Here is a 25464-nt window from a genome sequence, read left to right on the forward strand (position 1 = left end):
TGATTATATCAAGGTTTTAATGATGTCAGGTATTCCGCCTTTCATATTTTTCTTGTTTTGGCCATTTTTTTTGTCTCTTTGTCTTCCGCGTGCGCTGCTCTGAAGAGATCCCACAATATCGAAACCGGTCGATAAATTTCTAGAATTTAAGTAACGAGAATGTTTTATAAACGAAAAAACTGTAAATTTCAGTTTAATACGGCCTCTAGCGAATTTTTTTGACAAAATTTATTATACGAAACGTACCAATTGTATTATGGAAAACCCTGTATACAAAACTCATCTCAAACCTCTGGAAAATCACCCGGAAATGGAGGATTTTGTTTTGATACATTTCCGTAACGGATTTAGTTCTAAATTTGACCACCCTATATAGTATTAGACTCAATAAAATTTTATTTCGTTATTTGAAAAGGTGAAAAGTAGAATTTTTGAAATAAAACGACGCCAATAATTTAAGTACACTTTTAATAATAAAATTAACAATCAAGAGTATTTGTATAATTCGTAAGTCTCGCCATTTTTCATAAAAAATATCCAAAATTTTCCATATAAAAATCTTAATATAAACATATCAATACTATCAAGTAAAAAATACTCTGTACATAGCTTATAAAAAATATTTCCTCGTATAAACCCCTCAGAAAAAACAAAACTACTCGGGAAGAGGTGGATGCCTTTCGTAATTTTCTTTCGCGATTTTCGTGAGTTGTTCGCCGAGATTTTTCCCACTTTCAGTGACCATTTTGTAAAAAACACCATTTGGATTTTGTAAAAGTAAATAGGGGTGATCGAATTCCACCATAGCACCCGAATCCATCACCAGAACTTTATCGGAATCCATGATGGTGTTCAATCTATGAGCTACGGTCAACACCGTACAATTCGCAAATTTTTTCCTAATAGTTTTTTGAATTAAAGCGTCAGTCCTACAAGAAAACAAAAATAAAAAATGGCTTAATGTCGAAACTGTCATTGAAGTAAATAAAAATGTCACTTACTGTGGATCTACGTTAGCCGTAGCTTCATCCAACATCAAAATTTTATTATTCCTAATAATAGCCCTCGCCAAACATATCAGTTGCCTTTGCCCCACGCTGTAATTGGACCCCCTGTCCATCACCCTGTTCTCCAATCTATTTATCACGTTGGCGGGATCTTTTAATTCGACGTCTTCGATTGCTTTGTAAAGTACTTCGTCGGGGTATTCTTCGAACGGGTCTAAATTGTAACGTAAAGTACCGGAAAATAGTACAGGATCTTGAGGAATTATGGAAATCTTCGAACGAAGATCTTCTAAAATCAAATCTTTTGTATCGATATCGTCGATGTTAATTTCACCTTCGACTTTAGCTAATCTGAATAAAGCGGCGATCAGTGATGATTTTCCAGCGCCGGTTCTTCCTACTATACCAACCTAATAATAAATATAACAAAAATTATCTTTATTTGGGGTTATTTCCAAAGTTGCAGAGCTATATTTCTTATATAAATCGAAAAAAGTATCTAATGTTAATTTTTTTACTTCCTAGAATTGAAATCACGATTTCAAAGCGTGTTTTTACTACATTTTGATCTGTTTTCACTATTATCTAAATATTTTTCAATTTATTAATAGTAAAAATATTTTTATTTACTTGACGTCTCTTTTGATGCACACTGTATATCAATAGATGTATTATAATAATAAAAAAATGATAATTATATTCATTTTTAATTTATATTTTGAAATTAATATTATATATATACTATCAAAAACTTTCTTAAGAACTTATTCCAATAAACCATTTTATTTACTAATCTTCCGAATAACGTTTATGGCCTTTTACAGTATAAGACATTTGAATACGTAACTACCAAAATAAATTTTTAAACTTTCTCAAATATTAAATTATAATCAGTAAAATCACAAAATTATAATTACATAATCTGTAAAATCAAATGTTTCGAGTAAATTTACAATCATCTACTAGTGTATGAATCATAAAATTTCTCATTTATATGCTGACTAACCTCTACGGCTGAGACCCGTCTAATCGCAAAAAGAAGAATTATCGTTGTGTCAACGCTCGGTTTTGTTTTATGTGGGAGGTCGTTGAATTGTTTTTTTATTTTAGTTGGACGTATTTTATCAAAAAACAGTTTATTTAACGAAGTAATTCTGCATTTTATATTATAAGAATTACTTAATGCGTATTTGTTTTACCGGAAATCGTAGTAAAGGTTCTTTTTGATATTAAAATTGTTTATATACCGCCAATAACAATTTTGAGGTTAGCATAATTACAATAAAACAAAAATATTCATCTACTACTAAATGAAAATAAGAAAAACAAACTTAATTTAGTTAATATTAGTTATTTAATCGTGAATAATAATGATAAAACTAATTAAACAGTGATAAATAGTAAAAAAAAATGAAATTAGTGAATGTTTATAGGAAGGTATGTAAGACATGTTAAGAAGTGATTTAATTATGAAAACTTTATATGTTATCCTGATGATAATGTAATTTAGTGTAAATAATAAGGATAATTATAGTTTAAAGGATTATTTATTGGTAAGTAAACCTCATTATAATAATTTAGATACGATTAATGATATATGATGGAAAATTATCGATTATGAGGGTTTAACAGCATAAATTAACAATTATTTGACTTGATATTATTAAAAATATATCTGGAATCATAAAAAAAATTATTATTTACCTTCTCATTTGGATTTATCGATAAATCGAGATTCTTTAGTGTTAGAGGCCCGTTTTCAATGTATCTCAATCCCATATTCTTGAATCGGATATGCCCTTTTTTCGGCCAAGATTTTTCGGGTTTTTTTGGAACGTCTGGTTGTTTTTCTGCGGGTAAAGCTTTGTATTCCAACACCCTTTCGACACTCATCAATTGATTAGTGACTTCCGCCGATTGTCGTATACCCCATTGAACCATTCCTGTGAGGGCGGTAGCCTGGGTTATCGCCAAACCGATTTCGCCTCCTTTGAGATTCAAAGCTGTGCAAAAAGTAACGATATTTTCCATCGACTAAAATGTTTTTCATATAATAATTTACCTTCTCCGAAACAAAGTAAGGAAAATGTGATTGTTGTTATAAAGAAGAAGCACAATACGTCGAGGTAGAAGCCGAAAGCTGAACTGGCGGCTATGTACATAAACCAGGCGCTAGTATGCGAATCTTGGTGTTTGTCAAATTCCGCCATTAGAATTTTCTGAGCGCCAAAAGATCTAATTGTAGTAAGACCTTGTAAAGTCGCGTTCAAATGAGTAAAAACTGGACTCCTCACTGAAAATATGAGAATTTTTGGACAGTTGAAAAGTTAGGTTAGGTTAGATCAAACAACATTAGTTTTGATTAGGTTAGGTTAGATCAAGTAATATCAGGTTTTGTTATTCTGATTAAGGTGTAGATAGTTAATTTACATGGGGAACCATAGTTTTCGGAAAAAATGGAGAGGATTTGAACTGACGAATCCATATATTGCACTAACTCTTATGGAAAAGCTATGAGTGATTAGTCCTCCCCCTTTTCGTGGGTTGGATTACGTCGAATGAAAAATTTCTTCATTTTTTTCGAAGTTTCGAAATTGTTTAACCTAATTCCTATTAAAAACCTGTGGGATAATCTCAAAATAAGGACGAGCGAGGTTTTTAGGTTAGATTCGGTCGAATTATGAATCGAAATTATTAGTAATTTGCAGATTATAGTAAAAATCTTACTTATCCCCTCAAGTCTCTTGATATTTTTGGAAGACTTCAAATATACGTGTCTCATAGTTAAGAAGAAGAACGCCAATATAAATACGAATATCAAAAAATATGGATTCACAATGGCGACTAATATTAGTGAACCGCACATCATGAGGATTATCTGTCAAACAAAAAAAAACAACGAAATAATTCATCAACGAACCGGCAACGTGGTTGAAGAATTAAATTTAATATTGTTTTTTATCTTATAAATACAATTTAAAAAAAAAATCTGGCAACTTCGTAAATTATTGTAACGATAGGTTTTTACCGTTCGCTTTTGTGACCGTCTAATTTTAAGACCGATAAATTCCGATCATCACCGAAGTTATTCTTTAGACGATAAATGAAACATGAAAATAACGATTCTATGATTAATATTTCGAAAAAAAAAAGAATAATTGTTCAAATCGAGTTATTTTAGAAAGATATTAAATATTCAGTCATCAATTAATTATTAAATATACTGTTTATTATTATATATAATAGTCACGTTATGCGTCATCAATGACGATAAACAAAACAATCGGGAGTCGAGTAGACATGATGGAAAATACATTCATATTTGCTACGTTGCCACGTTTAATTTTAAATCGGTAATTTTAGAAAATATAGTTTCTAAACGAAATTCTTTTTATTAAAAAAACATATTAATTGATTATTTTTAATAAATTTGTAAATAAAAACGAGACTCACTTGTCCGGCGTCTAATATAGCTTTCGGTAGCCATTCATCTATAGCACCAATGTCTTTAGAAAATCTATTAAGTATCCTCCCGCTGGGATTCGTGTCGAAAAATCTCATTGGTGCGGCAATTACGCTATTGAACATCATATCGTGTAAATTCTGCGAACTCCACATCGCTAATTTATAAAAAAGCATCGATCTGCTGATCGCTACCAAAAATAGAACCGCCAACCCCGCGGCGAATACATCTACGCAAGTCATAGTACTCCACTCTGTATGTTTGATAACGACATCTTCGGTTACATTTAAAAACGAAGTACCATTTCGAGATTCTTCTATATTTACCTTCGAACAACAAGCGGATTTAAATAAAAATTACGTTATGCTGAAGAGGCGCGGTGATATGAAAACCGGTTTCGGTAATAGATGATTACTCACCCATTTGCTGACGAAAAAATCCACGGAACTGGCCACAACTTGGGATAGAACGTAAAGGAAAAGCACGAAACAAACGAAGGGTGTGTTACCGCCGCGGATTAAGTAATTCCAAAACAGCGAACCTTTTATTTTGCCTTTGGACGATTCTTCTTGGAGATCTTTCATTCGTATCTCGGGTTCGTCGTCTTCTGATTCGTTACCTTCTTGGAGGAGTGCTTCGGGTATGCTTAGTTCGCTGACTCCACTCGCTAAAGAAGATTGGCGACTCTGGAGAGACGTGAGTGGATTTTATCATCAATTTATAGGTTAGTTGTGGAAAGGTAGGGAGAAAATAGAAGTGTCCCCCTCGGAAACTAGGTTATATATATATAGATATATTTATAAATCGGAAATGTGAATGATTTGTAAATTTTTCGATGGAAAAATAGGAAAAAGAGCGTCAGAAAACGCTTCTAACTACATTCCTCGTACGAAAAAATGACTTGTTTCTACAAAAAATGAGATGTTCAAAAAGAAATTCAACTTTGTTCACGTGCCTTGTGGAAAAAATTTCTATCTTAAATGGGAAATAACATTAAAAATCAAATTTTTACTCGAAAAACTGTAATTTATAGACAAAATCGCACAAAAACTACAAAAAAATCAGTAAAAGTTCAAAATTTTCCAACTAAGAACGTCAATTAATTTTCAAACAACCTGTATATAACCTAGTATCTAAATTTCGTTGACGTTTCTGTAACTTTTGACATCAGTTTAGTAGGAAAAGAAGTTTTTTTCGAAATTCTACGCCCAAATTGAAAGATTTCAGTATTTTAACGTAACATAGTATACAGGGGGTGTACCGAAAGACATTTGTCGAATTGTACAAATTGAAATATCGAAAATAAGTGCAAACTTGTAATATTAACTTTAAAGACTAAAATTTATTAAAAAAATTATACAAAAACAATGAATAATTGAAAAAAGTTCAAAATTTTCCAACTAAGAACGTCAATTAATTTTCAAACAACCTGTATATAACCTAGTATCTAAATTTCGTTGACGTTTTTGTAACTTTTGACATCAGTTTAGTAGAAAAGGGAATTTTTTTCGAAATTCTAGGCCCGAATTTAAAGATTCCAGTATTTTAACGTAACATAGTATACAGGGGGTGTACCAAAAATAATAATACTTTCGCACTCGGAAATTTACACTAAGTTGTAGCCGTTTTCACAAAACCAATCTATTAAAACGGTGTTTTTATCTATTTATGTCAAATTAGAGAGGTTTCAAACATTCTGGATATGTATAAAGTGTATATAAACGAGTCCTTAAACAACCTTGATAGTACATAATCTGATATAATCACGAAAACATCGTGCTAGACAAATAGACGTTGTATTTAAATAAATTAGTTTATTAAAATTTAGTGATAAGTGTTTAATAACAAGTTTTAGTGCATATTTTAGTGAATCGTGACTATTTCAATGTATTTAGTGTTTAAATTAATCGAATCAGATACATAATTTTGTATAAATTCCCCCCACAATAAAAAAACAGTTTAAATAAATAAATTTTCAACCGCCCGCCCCTATTAATCTCCCCACCTCAACGTTTACATCGTTTTGTTGATGTAGGGGGTAGTTTTTCCATATTAATTCCCCCGTACTCACCTTAATAGATTTTTTTCGCGTAATTTTCGACGTTTCGGCCTGTTTCTGTCTTTCCTCTTCAGTCGATTCCGGTTCTGACGTCAATAATTTAGCGTACAAATTATCGCTAGATGATAATTCTTTGAAAGATCCTTCGTTTTCTATAACACCCTGTAAATTAACCCTCGTGAAATCGCATTTTTATTAATTTTTTTTTTCGGTTTTTATATACCGGTACGTACGTTATTTAATATAATGATATGATCGGCGTTTTTCAAATGGTGAACTTGATGCGTAACTAAAATTCTCGTTTTGTTAGCCAAAAATCCGTTGATGCATTTATCGTACAAATGTTTGGAGACGTGGATATCGACGGCCGATAACGGATCGTCCAACAGATAAATGGCGGCGTCTCTATACAGGGCGCGCGCCAAATTAATCCGAGCTTTCTGACCGCCGCTCAACGAGGCGCCTCGTTCTCCCACAATAGTCAAATCGCCGTGTTCGAATTGCTTGAAATCCTTTTCCAACGTGCACGATTTTACGACTTCGTTGTATTTTTTTTTATCGAAATCGCTTCCGAATGTGATATTTTGACGTATGGTCGCCGCGAACACCCACGGTTCTTGGGAAGCGTACGAAATTGTGCCGTTCACTTCGATAGAACCGTGAACGACTTCGAGTTCTCCTAGAATAGTCTGGAAAAGAAGATACGGATACAATTACGTTTTTCGTGGTACAATCTGTATATAAATATAAGAAAAAACGAAAATATTTCGTTTCGAACAATTATTAGCATCCGGTTCGTACTACAAACTTCATTTAAATCATTTATGACTCAAATTACCATCGTTGATCGGTTATATACAGAGTGAGCTCGAAAAAAACACTAAATCGCCTTATAAATCGGTATTTTATCCCCTTGGATCGTTTTTTGTGATACAATCTGTATATAAATATGTGAAAAAACGAAAATATTTCGTTTCGAATAATTATTAGCATCCGGTTCGTACTACAAACTTCATTTAAATCATTTATGACTGAAATTACCATCATTGATCGATAATATACAGAGTGAGCTCGAAAAAAACACTAAATCGAGTCATAAATCGGTATTTTATCCGCTTGGATAGTTTTTTGTGGTACAATCTGTATATAAATATACGAAAAAACGAAAATATACAGAGTGGGCTCGAAAAAAACACTAAACCGCGTTTTAAATCGGTATTTTATCCCTTTGGATCGTTTTTTGTGATACAATCTGTATATAAATATGTGAAAAAACGAAAATATTTCGTTTCGAATAATTATTAGCATCCGGTTCGTACTACAAACTTCATTTAAATCATTTATGACTCAAATTACCATCATTGATCGATAATATACAGAGTGAGCTCGAAAAAAACACTAAATCGAGTCATAAATCGGTATTTTATCCGCTTGGATAGTTTTTTGTGGTACAATCTGTATATAAATATACGAAAAAACGAAAATATACAGAGTGGGCTCGAAAAAAACACTAAACCGCGTTTTAAATCGGTATTTTATCCCTTTGGATCGTTTTTTGTGATACAATCTGTATATAAATATGTGAAAAAACGAAAATATTTCGTTTCGAATAATTATTAGCATCCGGTTCGTACTACAAACTTCATTTAAATCATTTATGACTCAAATTACCATCATTGATCGATAATATACAGAGTGAGCTCGAAAAAAACACTAAATCGAGTCATAAATCGGTATTTTATCCGCTTGGATAGTTTTTTGTGGTACAATCTGTATATAAATATACGAAAAAACGAAAATATACAGAGTGGGCTCGAAAAAAACACTAAACCGCGTTTAAAATCGGTATTTTATCCCTTTGGATCGTTTTTTGTGATACAATCTGTATATAAATATGTGAAAAAACGAAAATATTTCGTTTCGAATAATTATTAGCATCCGGTTCGTACTACAAACTTCATTTAAATCATTTATGACTCAAATTACCATCATTGATCGATAATATACAGAGTGAGCTCGAAAAAAACACTAAATCGAGTCATAAATCGGTATTTTATCCGCTTGGATAGTTTTTTGTGGTACAATCTGTATATAAATATACGAAAAAACGAAAATATACAGAGTGGGCTCGAAAAAAACACTAAACCGCCTTATAAATCGGTATTTTATCCCTTTGGATCGTTTTTTGTGATACAATCTGTATATAAATATGTGAAAAAACGAAAATATTTCGTTTCGAATAATTATTAGCATCCGGTTCGTACTACAAACTTCATTTAAATCATTTATGACTCAAATTACCATCATTGATCGATAATATACAGAGTGAGCTCGAAAAAAACACTAAATCGAGTCATAAATCGGTATTTTATCCGCTTGGATAGTTTTTTGTGGTACAATCTGTATATAAATATACGAAAAAACGAAAATATACAGAGTGGGCTCGAAAAAAACACTAAACCGCGTTTTAAATCGGTATTTTATCCCTTTGGATCGTTTTTTGTGGTACAATCTGTATATAAATATGTGAAAAAACGAAAATATTTCGTTTCGAATAATTATTAGCATCCGGTTCGTACTACAAACTTCATTTAAATCATTTATGACTGAAATTACCATCATTGATCGATAATATACAGAGTGAGCTCGAAAAAAACACTAAATCGAGTCATAAATCGGTATTTTATCCGCTTGGATAGTTTTTTGTGGTACAATCTGTATATAAATATACGAAAAAACGAAAATATACAGAGTGGGCTCGAAAAAAACACTAAACCGCCTTATAAATCGGTATTTTATCCCTTTGGATCGTTTTTTGTGATACAATCTGTATATAAATATGTGAAAAAACGAAAATATTTCGTTTCGAATAATTATTAGCATCCGGTTCGTACTACAAACTTCATTTAAATCATTTATGACTGAAATTACCATCGTTGATCGGTTATATACAGAGTGAGCTCGAAAAAAACACTAAACCGCTTTATAAATCGGTATTTTATCCGCTTGGATCGTTTTTCGTGGTACAATCTGTATATAAATATACGAAAAATCGAAAATATACAGAGTGGACTCGAAAAAAACACTAAACCGCCTTATAAATCGGTATTTTATCCGCTTGGATCGTTTTTCGTGGTATAATCTGTATATAAATATACGAAAAAACGAAAATATTTCGTTTCGAATAATTATTAGCATCCGGTTCGTACTACAAACTTCATTTAAATCATTTATGACTCAAATTACCATCATTGATCGATAATATACAGAGTGAGCTCGAAAAAAACACTAAATCGAGTCATAAATCGGTATTTTATCCGCTTGGATAGTTTTTTGTGGTACAATCTGTATATAAATATACGAAAAAACGAAAATATACAGAGTGGGCTTGAAAAAAACACTAAACCGCGTTTTAAATCGGTATTTTATCCCTTTGGATCGTTTTTTGTGGTACAATCTGTATATAAATATGTGAAAAAACGAAAATATTTCGTTTCGAATAATTATTAGCATCCGGTTCGTACTACAAACTTCATTTAAATCATTTATGACTGAAATTACCATCGTTGATCGGTTATATACAGAGTGAGCTCGAAAAAAACACTAAACCGCTTTATAAATCGGTATTTTATCCGCTTGGATCGTTTTTCGTGGTACAATCTGTATATAAATATACGAAAAATCGAAAATATACAGAGTGGACTCGAAAAAAACACTAAACCGCTTTATAAATCGGTATTTTATCCGCTTGGATCGTTTTTCGTGGTACAATCTGTATATAAATATACGAAAAATCGAAAATATACAGAGTGGACTCGAAAAAAACACTAAACCGCCTTATAAATCGGTATTTTATCCGCTTGGATCGTTTTTCGTGGTATAATCTGTATATAAATATACGAAAAAACGAAAATATTTCGTTTCGAATAATTATTAGCATCCAGTCCATCAGTTTTCGCCGTTTTCCATTTTGAAAGTAGAAGAAAGCATTTGGCGAAGTTGTAGCATCGTCTGAAGGATGTTTCGGGTCTTAAATCCTGCTACAACTTAAGGATAAGCAGGACGAGGACCAAAAATTCGATCAGGAATCATATAAAACACATCATCGATATAGATTTATCGATATTTTCCGGAAAATTTACCTGTAAAAGTGAACTTTTCCCGCTTCCAACCGGACCGATGATTCCGACTAATTTCCCCACGTTTACGTCGAGATTAATTTTTTTCAGAGCGTTATCCTTGGTAGCCAGATTCCATTTGACAGTTAGATCTTTCAAACTGATCAAAGTTTTGTTGAAAAATATTTTTTCGTTGTTATTTTGGCATTTGATGACCGTGTGGAATTCTTCGTTCAATAAAAAACTTTGAACCCTTCTAATGGCCACGAACAATTCCGCGATTTCCGCTATACCGCGGACGAACATGGCGGACATCGTTTGGGAAAGCGTGTTGAAGTACGACATGAACACAAACACCTGAAAAAAATTAGCACAAATATCGATACCCCAGTTTTTCTTAGTTTACTCACTTTAGCCGCTGTAATTTGTTGGTCCGTGAGGACCATGGTCAATAGAGTTGCAAATAGAGCTGCCCTCGTAGTAAACAAATTGAAAGTCATAAATAACGCCCTGACGTACGACGATTTAGTGACTATTTTCAATTCGGCTTTTCTAGCGTATTTTATTAATTTTTCGAACGGTTTTTCCCAAGCGTACATTTTTATAACTTGTACACCCGATATAACTTCGTCCATTAACCTCACTCTTTCGTCAGTTTTCAATGCCGTTTGTTTCCTATAGATTGCCGATAATTTTCCAGTGTACGCTGCAATAAAAATGAAATTTCCTTCTTAAAACATCGATTTTTTTTACCTACACAAGTTTTGAGATATGGCAACATTGTTTTCAATACGTCAAATCTGACATTGACAACTTGAAGTTTGACATTTTTAATGAGGAACGTACTCAGAACGCGCTATTTCACAATTATCACAAAATTTATGTAGCAACCCTCGTATCATCATCATTTTATCAAAAATCAATTTTAACATGAAATATATTCTCAAATGGTTCGATATGTCTCGATTTTTTTTACTATTTTATAAAAAAATCAATAATTAATTTAATGGAAATTTTGAAACATTTTTTCATAAATTTTTTTACCCCTACACTTAGGAAGATACCAATACGGCCCTGTCTATTAATTATTAATGGAAGCTACAAATTTCTGTATATTAAATATAGACCTAATACGGCACCGCAGTCTGGTAGTGAAGGTATGTACTAAAAGCACAGTTTTCAATAGTAGTTTATAGTTTCCTACTATAAATCACGTCGTAGGTTCAGTATTAAAAGTATAGATGGCGAAACTAGTAACAAATTAAAATTTACGTGTTATTGTATAAAGATGGGCTAATTCGTAATTTCTACGTTCGAAAATAACAGTTTTTATTTGACAATTATATGAAATTGAAATTTTATTTACCTGAAATTATCCAATATTTGATATCCCATGAACGGATGATACAAGGTGTGCAATGTAAAATTATTTATTATAAAAAAAAAGTTATAAGTATTACAATATAAAACTTTTATTTGGAAGTTTTGTTTTTTAGCTTATACGTTTTTCATTATTCGGAAAAAATATTTTTTTATTAATTTTTTTCGCCCCTACTCTAAGGAAGATACCAAATAAATAGTAATAATATAGTTTCCTACTATAAATCACGTCATAGGTTCAGTATTGAAAGTATAGATGGCGAAACTAGTAACAAATTAAAATTTACGTGTTATTGTAGAGATGGGGTAATTCGTAATTTCTACGTTCCAAAATAACAGTTTTTATTTGAAATTAAAAAATTATATTTACGTAAAATTTATTTTAAATTTAATATTAACATTTACATCGTTAACCAATCAACAGTTTTTATTGTAATTGTACTGGGTGGGTAACTAAGATAGGCTATATTAGGGTGAACAAAGTAAAATTATTTATTATTAAAAAAAATTATTAGTATTACTTACAATATATAACTTTTATTTGGAAGTTTTGTTTTTTGAATTCAACGTTTTTTCATAATTCGGAAAAAACATTTTTTTATTAAAATTTTTATCCCTACACTAAGGAAGATATCAAATAATCCTTACAAATTTATTTCGTATCCTTTAAGTTATTTAATTCAATTTATTTAATTAGAACGACAATCCAATTGTTCTTATTTTATCACAAACTAAAATTTGTAATACCACCTTAGATATAATTTTAGTTTCAATACGGCCCTGTCTATTCAATGAAAGCTACAAATTTCTGTATATTAGATCGTACGGCACCGCATTCTGGTAGTGAAGTTATGTACTAAAAGCACCGTTTCCAATGGTAGTTTACAGTTTCCTATGAAATTAGTAACAAATTAAAATTTACGTGTTATTGTAGAGATGGGGTAATTCGTAATTTCTACGTTCCAAAATAACAGTTTTTATTTGAAATTAAAAAATTGTATTTACGTAAAATTTAATATTAACATTTACATCGTTAACCAATTAACAGTTTTTATTGTAATTGTACTGGGTGGGTAACTAAGATAGGCCATATCAGGGTGAACAAAGTAAAATTATTTATTATTAAAAAAAATTATTAGTATTACTTACAATATACAACTTTTATTTGGAAGTTTTGTTTTTTGAATACAACGATTTTTCATAATCCGGAGAAAACATTTTTTTTTTAATTTTTTTCATCCCTACACTAAGGAAGATATCAAATAATTCCTTAAAAATTTATTTCGTATCTTTCAAGTTATTTATATTGAAAATTTAATCAAACGTAAATTCATTACAAAACAAAAATATTAACACTAAAATTCTAAACACCTTTTTTCGTATTGGAAAACGATTTAAAACAGAAATAAATCATTTAGAAACTTTCTTTGAGTAATTAATAAAAAATTTTCCAAAATATTTCAGTCCATAATGAATTAGAACGAGAATCCAATTATTCTTATTTTATCACAAACTAAAATTTGTAATACCTCCTTAGATGTAATTTTAGTTTCAATACGGCCCTGTCTATTCAATGAAAGCTACAAATTTCTGTATATTAGATCGTACGACACCGCACTCTGGTAGTGAAGCTATGTACTAAAAGCACCGTTTTGAATGGTAGTTTACAGTTTCCTATGAAACTAGTAACAACTTAAAATTTACGTGTTATTGTAGAGATGGGGTAATTCGTATTTCTAGGTTCCAAAATAACAGTTTTTATTTGAAATTAAAAAATTGTATTTACGTAAAATTTCATTTAAATTTAATATCAACATTTCCTTCGTTAACCAATTAACAGTTTTTATTGTAATTGTACTGGGTGGGTAACTAAGATAGGCTATATTAGGGTGAACAAAGTAAAATTATTTATTATTAAAAAAAATTATTAGTATTACTTACAATATATAACTTTTATTTGGAAGTTTTGTTTTTTGAATACAACGATTTTTCATAATCCGGAGAAAACATTTTTTTTTATTTTTTTTCACCCCTACACTAATTCCTTACAAATTTATTTCGTGCCCTTTAAATTACTTATATTGAAAATTTAATCAAACGTAAATTCATTACAAAAAAAAATATTAACACTAAAATTCTAAACACCATTTTTTGAATTGGAAAACGATTTAAAACCAAAAATCAATTAGAAACTTTCTTTGAGTGATTAATAAAAAAATTTCCGAAATATTTTAGTCCATAATGAATTAGAACGAGAATCCAATTATTCTTATTTTATCACAAACTAAAATTTGTAATACCTCCTTAGATGTAATTTTAGTTTCAATACGGCCCTGTCTATTCAATGAAAGCTACAAATTTCTGTATATTAGATCGTACGACACCGCATTCTGGTAGTGAAGTTATGTACTAAAAGCACCGTTTTGAATGGTAGTTTACAGTTTCCTATGAAACTAGTAACACATTAAAATTTACGTATTATTGTAGAGATGGGATAATTCGTAATTTCTACGTTCCAAAATAACAGTTTTTATTTGAAATTAAAAATTTTAGTTACGTAAAATTATTCGATATTTGATATTGATAATATTTTACCAATTAGCAGTTTTCATTGTAATTGTACCGGGTGGGCCATATCTCAGGAACGGACGATGATACAGGGTGGACCAAGTAAAATTATTTGTTTAAAAAAAAAATTGCTATTACTTACATTGTAACGGGACGACTAAAAAAACGACCAATATCCCCAATATTCCCGCATACCCCGCTTCCGAATATAAAAAATACATGATGATGATGGCCGATGTGGGGGAAACCCACATGTGGTGGATGAAAATCGATACTATATCGAACCTACTGACGTCATTCGATAACAAATTGACGATTTTACCGGACGCTGTCTCCCCCAGAGCCGTTTTACTCAATCTAAGAGCCTGAAACAACAATTTTTATACCAGGTGGAACGAAATTTTCCCACTTACCAACCTTCCTGTATATCAACGAACAAACGGCCGCTCTGATTTTCATACCGTAATGAAAAGCGTTCATGATATATTGATTTATCAAAAGCGCGCTGGCTCCGTTCAAGGCGACGAGCGCGCCGGCGTAATAGAGCGCTTCGGTCTTCGTCGTAGTCGAACCCGGTCGGAAATACGTCAACATGTTACCCAACATTATAGGTTGGGTTAATCTCACCAACAGATCCATCGTCACCAAAATACAACCTAAAAATAAATATTCCGGCCAGAAGGTGGCGACTAACGTTTTCAAAAGGCTCGGTCGCCGTTCGGTCTTGTTCGGTTTCGATAGATGTTTGTTCCATTTTCTGAAAAACGACAGGAAATTTTTGAAAACGGACCTGCTCGAACGCTTAAATCCAATTCGAAACGTTTTCGCGCCTCGGCTGCGCCTCGGATACAATAAACTTTATTTATCTAAGTTTTATCGTTCGATTTGTAAATTTAACGCAAAATTCTTCATATATAAAGAAATTTTTTGATATCGGCAACACTGTTATCGATTTTAGTACCGTACGTAAACGTTTATTGTCTTCAACTATTTCGGACAACGGGCAATATACAAAACTTTGATTTACGGACGATCTTGTCGGTGTTGCCGGTTCTCAACGGTTTATCTGTATTCTAGGGAAATGTTTTTTTTATCGGAAAATTAACTGATTACGGGGACGAGGTTCATATTATAACACGAAAATCTTGTTTAACCGTTTAAAATCGACGGAATTCCAACGTCTGTCTATAAAAGGCTGTTAACGGCGACGAAGGAACGTCAAGTTCACGAATCGACTTTTAAACATAATGAAGATCCTGTTAAGGTGTGCAAAACTTAATCTCTTATACGAATCGGCTGTCTGTTGTCTTAAATGGTGACTTGAAAGCGATGTCAAGATCTTGTTTGTTGATTGTATCGTTTCGAATATTATTAATTTGTGAATTTTTATTTATGTAGTACGGTCCTGTTGCTATTTGCATTTTGCAGCATATTGAGATTATTATAAACAAATAACAGTTAGTTTTGGAAACAGGATGTCTTTAGAGACAAATGACAGTTTATTTTCGAAAAGACAGTATCCAGAAACAAATACTGTCGTATTTTTGAGAAAAAACAAACTCCAAAGACAGATGACGGTTTGTTTTCGAGAAAAAACTGTCTCTAATGACAAATGACAGTTTATTTCCGAAAAGACAGTATCCAGAAACAAATACTGTCGTATTTTTGAGAAAAAACAAACTCCAAAGACAGATGACGGTTTGTTTTTGAGAAAAAACTGTCTCTAATGACAAATGACAGTTTATTTCCGAAAAGACAGTATCCAGAAACAAATACTGTCGTATTTTTGAGAAAAAACAAACTCCAAAGACAGATGACGGTTTGTTTTTGAGAAAAAACTGTCTCTAATGACAAATGACAGTTTATTTCCGAAAAGACAGTATCCAGAAACAAATACTGTCGTATTTTTGAGAAAAAACAAACTCCAAAGACAGATGACGGTTTGTTTTCGAGAAAAAACTGTCTCTAATGACAAATGACAGTTTATTTTCGAAAAGACAGTATCCAGAAACAAATACTGTCGTATTTTTGAGAAAAAACAAACTCCAAAGACAGATGACGGTTTGTTTTCGAGAAAAAACTGTCTCTAATGACAAATGACAGTTTATTTTCGAAAAGACAGTATCCAGAAACAAATACTGTCGTATTTTTGAGAAAAAACAAACTCCAAAGACAGATGACGGTTTGTTTTCGAGAAAAAACTGTCTCTAATGACAAATGACAGCTTATTTTCGAAAAGACAGTATCCAGAAACAAATACTGTCGTATTTTTGAGAAAAAACAAACTCCAAAGACAGATGACGGTTTGTTTTCGAGAAAAAACTGTCTCTAATGACAAATGACAGTTTATTTTCGAAAAGACAGTATCCAGAAACAAATACTGTCGTATTTTTGAGAAAAAACAAACTCCAAAGACAGATGACGGTTTGTTTTCGAGAAAAAACTGTCTCTAATGACAAATGACAGTTTATTTTCGAAAAGACAGTATCCAGAAACAAATACTGTCGTATTTTTGAGAAAAAACAAACTCCAAAGACAGATGACGGTTTGTTTTCGAGAAAAAACTGTCTCTAATGACAAATGACAGTTTATTTTCGAAAAGACAGTATCCAGAAACAAATACTGTCGTATTTTTGAGAAAAAACAAACTCCAAAGACAGATGACGGTTTGTTTTCGAGAAAAAACTGTCTCTAATGACAAATGACAGTTTATTTTCGAAAAGACAGTATCCAGAAACAAATACTGTCGTATTTTTGAGAAAAAACAAACTCCAAAGACAGATGACGGTTTGTTTTTGAGAAAAAACTGTCTCTAATGACAAATGACAGTTTATTTCCGAAAAGACAGTATCCAGAAACAAATACTGTCGTATTTTTGAGAAAAAACAAACTCCAAAGACAGATGACGGTTTGTTTTTGAGAAAAAACTGTCTCTAATGACAAATGACAGTTTATTTCCGAAAAGACAGTATCCAGAAACAAATACTGTCGTATTTTTGAGAAAAAACAAACTCCAAAGACAGATGACGGTTTGTTTTTGAGAAAAAACTGTCTCTAATGACAAATGACAGTTTATTTCCGAAAAGACAGTATCCAGAAACAAATACTGTCGTATTTTTGAGAAAAAACAAACTCCAAAGACAGATGACGGTTTGTTTTTGAGAAAAAACTGTCTCTAATGACAAATGACAGTTTATTTCCGAAAAGACAGTATCCAGAAACAAATACTGTCGTATTTTTGAGAAAAAACAAACTCCAAAGACAGATGACGGTTTGTTTTTGAGAAAAAACTGTCTCTAATGACAAATGACAGTTTATTTCCGAAAAGACAGTATCCAGAAACAAATACTGTCGTATTTTTGAGAAAAAACAAACTCCAAAGACAGATGACGGTTTGTTTTTGAGAAAAAACTGTCTCTAATGACAAATGACAGTTTATTTCCGAAAAGACAGTATCCAGAAACAAATACTGTCGTATTTTTGAGAAAAAACAAACTCCAAAGACAGTTGACGGTTTGTTTTCGAGAAAAAACTGTCTCTAATGACAAATGACAGTTTATTTTCGAAAAGACAGTATCCAGAAACAAATACTGTCGTATTTTTGAGAAAAAACAAACTCCAAAGACAGATGACGGTTTGTTTTCGAGAAAAAACTGTCTCTAATGACAAATGACAGTTTATTTTCGAAAAGACAGTATCCAGAAACAAATACTGTCGTATTTTTGAGAAAAAACAAACTCCAAAGACAGATGACGGTTTGTTTTCGAGAAAAAACTGTCTCTAATGACAAATGACAGTTTATTTTCGAAAAGACAGTATCCAGAAACAAATACTGTCGTATTTTTGAGAAAAAACAAACTCCAAAGACAGATGACGGTTTGTTTTCGAGAAAAAACTGTCTCTAATGACAAATGACAGTTTATTTTCGAAAAGACAGTATCCAGAAACAAATACTTTCGTATTTTTGAGAAAAAACAAACTCCAAAGACAGATGACGGTTTGTTTTCGAGAAAAAACTGTCTCTAATGACAAATGACAGTTTATTTTCGAAAAGACAGTATCCAGAAACAAATACTGTCGTATTTTTGAGAAAAAACAAACTCCAAAGACAGATGACGGTTTGTTTTCGAGAAAAAACTGTCTCTAATGACAAATGACAGTTTATTTTCGAAAAGACAGTATCCAGAAACAAATACTGTCGTATTTTTGAGAAAAAACAAACTCCAAAGACAGATGACGGTTTGTTTTCGAGAAAAAACTGTCTCTAATGACAAATGACAGTTTATTTCCGAAAAGACAGTATCCAGAAACAAATACTGTCGTATTTTTGAGAAAAAACAAACTCCAAAGACAGATGACGGTTTGTTTTCGAGAAAAAACTGTCTCTAATGACAAATGACAGTTTATTTTCGAAAAGACAGTATCCAGAAACAAATACTGTCGTATTTTTGAGAAAAAACAAACTCCAAAGACAGATGACGGTTTGTTTTCGAGAAAAAACTGTCTCTAATGACAAATGACAGTTTATTTTCGAAAAGACAGTATCCAGAAACAAATACTGTCGTATTTTTGAGAAAAAACAAACTCCAAAGACAGATGACGGTTTGTTTTCGAGAAAAAACTGTCTCTAATGACAAATGACAGTTTATTTCCGAAAAGACAGTATCCAGAAACAAATACTGTCGTATTTTTGAGAAAAAACAAACTCCAAAGACAGATGACGGTTTGTTTTCGAGAAAAAACTGTCTCTAATGACAAATGACAGTTTATTTTCGAAAAGACAGTATCCAGAAACAAATACTGTCGTATTTTTGAGAAAAAACAAACTCCAAAGACAGATGACGGTTTGTTTTCGAGAAAAAACTGTCTCTAATGACAAATGACAGTTTATTTTCGAAAAGACAGTATCCAGAAACAAATACTGTCGTATTTTTGAGAAAAAACAAACTCCAAAGACAGATGACGGTTTGTTTTCGAGAAAAAACTGTCTCTAATGACAAATGACAGTTTATTTTCGAAAAGACAGTATCCAGAAACAAATACTGTCGTATTTTTGAGAAAAAACAAACTCCAAAGACAGATGACGGTTTGTTTTCGAGAAAAAACTGTCTCTAATGACAAATGACAGTTTATTTTCGAAAAGACAGTATCCAGAAACAAATACTGTCGTATTTTTGAGAAAAAACAAACTCCAAAGACAGATGACGGTTTGTTTTCGAGAAAAAACTGTCTCTAATGACAAATGACAGTTTATTTTCGAAAAGACAGTATCCAGAAACAAATACTGTCGTATTTTTGAGAAAAAACAAACTCCAAAGACAGATGACGGTTTGTTTTCGAGAAAAAACTGTCTCTAATGACAAATGACAGTTTATTTTCGAAAAGACAGTATCCAGAAACAAATACTGTCGTATTTTTGAGAAAAAACAAACTCCAAAGACAGATGACGGTTTGTTTTCGAGAAAAAACTGTCTCTAATGACAAATGACAGTTTATTTTCGAAAAGACAGTATCCAGAAACAAATACTGTCGTATTTTTGAGAAAAAACAAACTCCAAAGACAGATGACGGTTTGTTTTCGAGAAAAAACTGTCTCTAATGACAAATGACAGTTTATTTTCGAAAAGACAGTATCCAGAAACAAATACTGTCGTATTTTTGAGAAAAAACAAACTCCAAAGACAGATGACGGTTTGTTTTCGAGAAAAAACTGTCTCTAATGACAAATGACAGTTTATTTTCGAAAAGACAGTATCCAGAAACAAATACTGTCGTATTTTTGAGAAAAAACAAACTCCAAAGACAGATGACGGTTTGTTTTCGAGAAAAAACTGTCTCTAATGACAAATGACAGTTTATTTTCGAAAAGACAGTATCCAGAAACAAATACTGTCGTATTTTTGAGAAAAAACAAACTCCAAAGACAGATGACGGTTTGTTTTCGAGAAAAAACTGTCTCTAATGACAAATGACAGTTTATTTCCGAAAAGACAGTATCCAGAAACAAATACTGTCGTATTTTTGAGAAAAAACAAACTCCAAAGACAGATGACGGTTTGTTTTCGAGAAAAAACTGTCTCTAATGACAAATGACAGTTTATTTTCGAAAAGACAGTATCCAGAAACAAATACTGTCGTATTTTTGAGAAAAAACAAACTCCAAAGACAGATGACGGTTTGTTTTCGAGAAAAAACTGTCTCTAATGACAAATGACAGTTTATTTTCGAAAAGACAGTATCCAGAAACAAATACTGTCGTATTTTTGAGAAAAAACAAACTCCAAAGACAGATGACGGTTTGTTTTCGAGAAAAAACTGTCTCTAATGACAAATGACAGTTTATTTCCGAAAAGACAGTATCCAGAAACAAATACTGTCGTATTTTTGAGAAAAAACAAACTCCAAAGACAGATGACGGTTTGTTTTCGAGAAAAAACTGTCTCTAATGACAAATGACAGTTTATTTTCGAAAAGACAGTATCCAGAAACAAATACTGTCGTATTTTTGAGAAAAAACAAACTCCAAAGACAGATGACGGTTTGTTTTCGAGAAAAAACTGTCTCTAATGACAAATGACAGTTTATTTTCGAAAAGACAGTATCCAGAAACAAATACTGTCGTATTTTTGAGAAAAAACAAACTCCAAAGACAGATGACGGTTTGTTTTCGAGAAAAAACTGTCTCTAATGACAAATGACAGTTTATTTTCGAAAAGACAGTATCCAGAAACAAATACTGTCGTATTTTTGAGAAAAAACAAACTCCAAAGACAGATGACGGTTTGTTTTGAATACAAAATGTCTCTAGTGACAGATGACAGTTTTTTGCTTGAAAATGACAGTGTTTTTTAGCAAAAGACAGTCTCTAAAGGCCAACTGTAGACTACTGAACAATCCAACGATATATTTCATCTCTCAGAATATTTCCAACGAATTCCCATTATTTAGAACAATTTTTCTCAGTGTAACAGTCCAAATTGCGAAATAAAAAGTTTCTCAACAGACAATAATTATATTAAAATCAACAAAAAAAAATTAGTTTCGACTTATCGCGTCAGTTGTTTGTAACGTAAAACCACTTTAAAATCATAATCGTAAAAAAAAATAACATAAACACCATTTTTTTATGAAAGAAAACAACGGGCGTTATTGTTATTTTGCTTTCAATACAAAATAAAATAAAATGCTTATACATACTTTTCTAATCTGTCTCCAAGTAAAGCACTTCTATCGCTTCTAATTGGATTATATAAATCGTCCACGTCCAACACTTTACGATAACCTTTTTTAAACATATCTACGGTGTATCTGTAAAAAAACACGGTCGCTAATCCGCCAAATAAAAATATCCCATAGTCCATTCAAATACAAACTTCCCTGTATCAAAATATTCACGTAGATCTTATTTTTATTGCTTTCACTTGGTGTACGAATTGACTATAAGTAATTCTGATATTTCTAACTCAAAACGCGTGGCAATGCTGTAAGAATGTTTGTTTGTATTAAAAAACATTCCGACCGTAAAATTATCCCAATTAGAAGGTCCTTGTAACAATAAATCCATGAATTTAATGGTATTTAATCACAAATCTGGCAACATCGCGTCACCGCAAATTATTTTAACCTAGAAGACGTTATCGTATAGAAAATGTTTGACGGAAATTATTTTTTGTCATTAAAAATAAATCTCTGGGAGTTGCGTCTACATTTAAATTCCGAACACGTTGTTATACATTTTTTTTAAGGCCTTTGACTTATTTAGTTACCCAACGGTCTGATCCCTTGTCAAATAATATAAAAAAAACCGTAAATTCATGGGAGTACCTTCTAATCTTATCTAACTAAGCTCTTGGACTTAAGGTCTCTTTTGATTTATATGTACTTTTAAATAGTAGACGAGGAATACGAGGACAGTGTAATAAATTATCTAAATTTATGTTTTCGTGTTTTATAACCTTCGATTTCACTTACACGTAAAAGTCTTCAAACTTTTTAAACAACCCTTGTATTTTTTTAAAAGACGCGATTTGATTAGAACGATCAAAATAAATTTAACCACGCCACTGGAATCGTCGTAAAATGTTGATTATTGAAAAAAATTGTCTCTTGGTTGTTAATTAGTTGAAAACTTTTCAAACAACCCTTGTAGATATACATTAAAAGACGCAATTAAAACAGAAAGATCAAAATAAATTTAACCACGCCACTGGAATCGTCGTAAAATGATGATTATTGAAAAAAATTGTCTCTTGGTTGTTAGTTAGTTGGAAACTTTTCAAATAACCCTTGTAGATATACATTAAAAGACGCAATTAAAACAGAAAGATCAAAATAAATTTAACCACGCCACTGGAATCGTCGTAAAATGTTGATTATTGAAAAAAATTGTCTCTTGGTTGTTAGTTAGTTGGGAAACTTTTCAAACAACCCTTGTAGATATACATTAAAAGACGCAATTAAAATAAAACGATCAAAATAAATTTAACCACGCCACTGGAATCGTCGTAAAATGTTGATTATTGAAAAAAATTGTCTCTTGGTTGTTAATTAGTTGAAAACTTTTCAAACAACCCTTGTAGATATACATTAAAAGACGCAATTAAAACAGAAAGATCAAAATAAATTTAACCACGCCACTGGAATCGTCGTAAAATGTTGATTATTGAAAAAAATTGTCTCTTGGTTGTTAGTTAGTTGGGAAACTTTTCAAACAACCCTTGTAGATATACATTAAAAGACGCAATTAAAACAGAAAGATCAAAATAAATTTAACCACGCCACTGGAATCGTCGTAAAATGTTGATTATTGAAAAAAATTGTCTCTTGGTTGTTAGTTAGTTGGGAAACTTTTCAAACAACCCTTGTAGATACACATTAAAAGACGCAATTAAAATAAAACGATCAAAATAAATTTAACCACGCCACTGGAATCGTCGTAAAATCGTTTGAAAATTTAAAAACTTTTCAAACAATTCTTGTATATATCTTTTAAAAGATGCATTGAAAATAGAACGTTTAAAATAAATTTAACTACGCCACTGGAATAGTTGTCAACCATCTTAGAGAAGACGTGTTATCATGTGGTCGACTCACACATTCTTTTTTAATTTCCTCCCAATAAATTATTATAATGAGGGTTAAAAACTGAAAGTCACGACTTTGAGAAAATATTAGATAGAAATATAATCGTTAATCAATTCATATTTATCGATATTTAAAATGTCAAATCGAATTAACGTTTTATCTATAAATTAAAATAGTGATATTAAAAAAAAAAATTTTCTGACTAAGACAGATGTCAGTCGAATATACGGGATTGAATAGAATCGTTTAACCACGCTTTCAGCCACCCATGGTTAGGTAAATAATATATACGTTTATAAAAAAGAAGATCGTGGAAACGTGTTAGACATTTGTCATTTCATCAATCAATACACATTTCGAATAGTCTATGAACGACCGAAATATCGAATTACTACGTATCGAATGAATGGCAGATTATTGTCATATATCGTATTACAGTCAAATTTTCGGAATTCGAATGATGACGTTTGGGTATTGGTTTTTATATTTCATATACAGGGTATGTCAATAAATCAATAAATTATATAATTTTTGTTCGGAAATAATTGGAATAAGGGGAAATTATTAATTTGTAATATTGAGAATTTGTTCCTTATAAGGAAATACTGGTCTGTATACCGGGTGTTTCGCAACTTGATACAAATAATTCGGGAGTGCGTAGATTTTTTATTTTTGAGTTTTAGGCGTTCAAAGTTGCGAAACCAGAATTTATATTTAAGTACTACTATCTGAAACCCAGGGGCGGCTCGTGCCCAATGGTTAACAAAATTTATGACGTAGTACATTGATGGCGGACGTCAGGTGTGTTCCAAACGACATTTCCAACTTCATTCAACCCGTCGCGTTAACAAAAATAAAAGAATCCTTTCTACGAGATAAATTTTTTGGTTATAAAAGCGATTTCACCAAATTCTTTGAAGTCTAAATATATATTTCAAGTACAATAAATCTTTATAGCGGTCGGCGTTAACTTCTAGCGATATTTCAATTTTATTACTTGTAAAATAAACATAAAAGGTTTCAACCGAAAAAAAAAAACGATGATTAGTGAATTTTTAAAATTTTCGTAAAAGTTCAATGACCTCTTTACGTCTAATTCATCAAATATATTCATATCCACTTTCCTGGACACTCTGTATATGATATAATTACCGTTTAGCAATTTTACTTGAATGGAAGCAATAAAAATAAGGTTAATCCACATAAATTATTACGGGGGTTGTACGAAAAGTCAGCTTAGATTTATATTATTTTATTAGCGATAATTCGGAAGTTTTTTGTCGTTTTTTTGAATTGATGTGATATGATTTCCCTAATTTTTTTCGTTTCTATACATAGATCTATGATTCATCTTTTTTTTTTCAGAAACGCGAGCGTCAAATTTGACATATTAACATCGGCATTGTCATATTTTAAAACTTTAGCGTCAACCCTCGTATTAACACGAAATAAATAAAAAAACGTTGCGCCATCTACATAAATTATAACCGCTTCTACTGTCATATGTCATTATTTTAAATTTCTACTCGAATTACATTGAGATTTTTACGGGGGTTGTACGAAAAGTGAGCTTAAATTTACATTATTTTATTAGAGTTAATTCGGAAGTTGATTTCGATGTTTTGACTGTCCAAAAACGTTAAAACTTTAGTGTCACCCTCGTATTAACATGAAATAGACAAAAAACGTTGTAATTGATTTCAATCGTACGATTTAATTGGAATACCCGTACGAATGGACTATAATTTCGTTGTATAATTTATAAATAATAATCGAAATCACGCC

General features: G+C 31.4%; 1 protein-coding gene across 1 annotated transcript in view; it reads right to left on the reverse strand.

The window, feature by feature from the left end:
- Window positions 1-451: 451 nt before the first annotated feature.
- LOC130891949 (ATP-binding cassette sub-family C member 4-like) overlaps window positions 452-25464 on the reverse strand; it is a 37469-nt gene continuing 12456 nt past the window's right edge. The window contains exons 3-16 of the mRNA XM_057797067.1: window positions 21793-21903; window positions 15013-15352; window positions 14738-14960; window positions 11058-11353; window positions 10672-11004; window positions 6763-7218; window positions 6542-6691; window positions 4890-5156; window positions 4461-4796; window positions 3735-3885; window positions 3070-3300; window positions 2712-3010; window positions 1002-1417; window positions 452-929 (exon numbers count right to left, since the gene is read on the reverse strand). Of these exons, the coding sequence (XP_057653050.1) occupies window positions 656-929; window positions 1002-1417; window positions 2712-3010; window positions 3070-3300; window positions 3735-3885; window positions 4461-4796; window positions 4890-5156; window positions 6542-6691; window positions 6763-7218; window positions 10672-11004; window positions 11058-11353; window positions 14738-14960; window positions 15013-15352; window positions 21793-21903 (3883 nt within the window). The 3' untranslated portion in view covers window positions 452-655. The remainder of the gene's footprint in view (window positions 930-1001; window positions 1418-2711; window positions 3011-3069; window positions 3301-3734; window positions 3886-4460; window positions 4797-4889; window positions 5157-6541; window positions 6692-6762; window positions 7219-10671; window positions 11005-11057; window positions 11354-14737; window positions 14961-15012; window positions 15353-21792; window positions 21904-25464) is intronic.

Source organism: Diorhabda carinulata, chromosome 3, assembly GCF_026250575.1.
Source record: "Diorhabda carinulata isolate Delta chromosome 3, icDioCari1.1, whole genome shotgun sequence".
Taxonomy (NCBI): Eukaryota; Metazoa; Arthropoda; class Insecta; order Coleoptera; family Chrysomelidae; genus Diorhabda; species Diorhabda carinulata.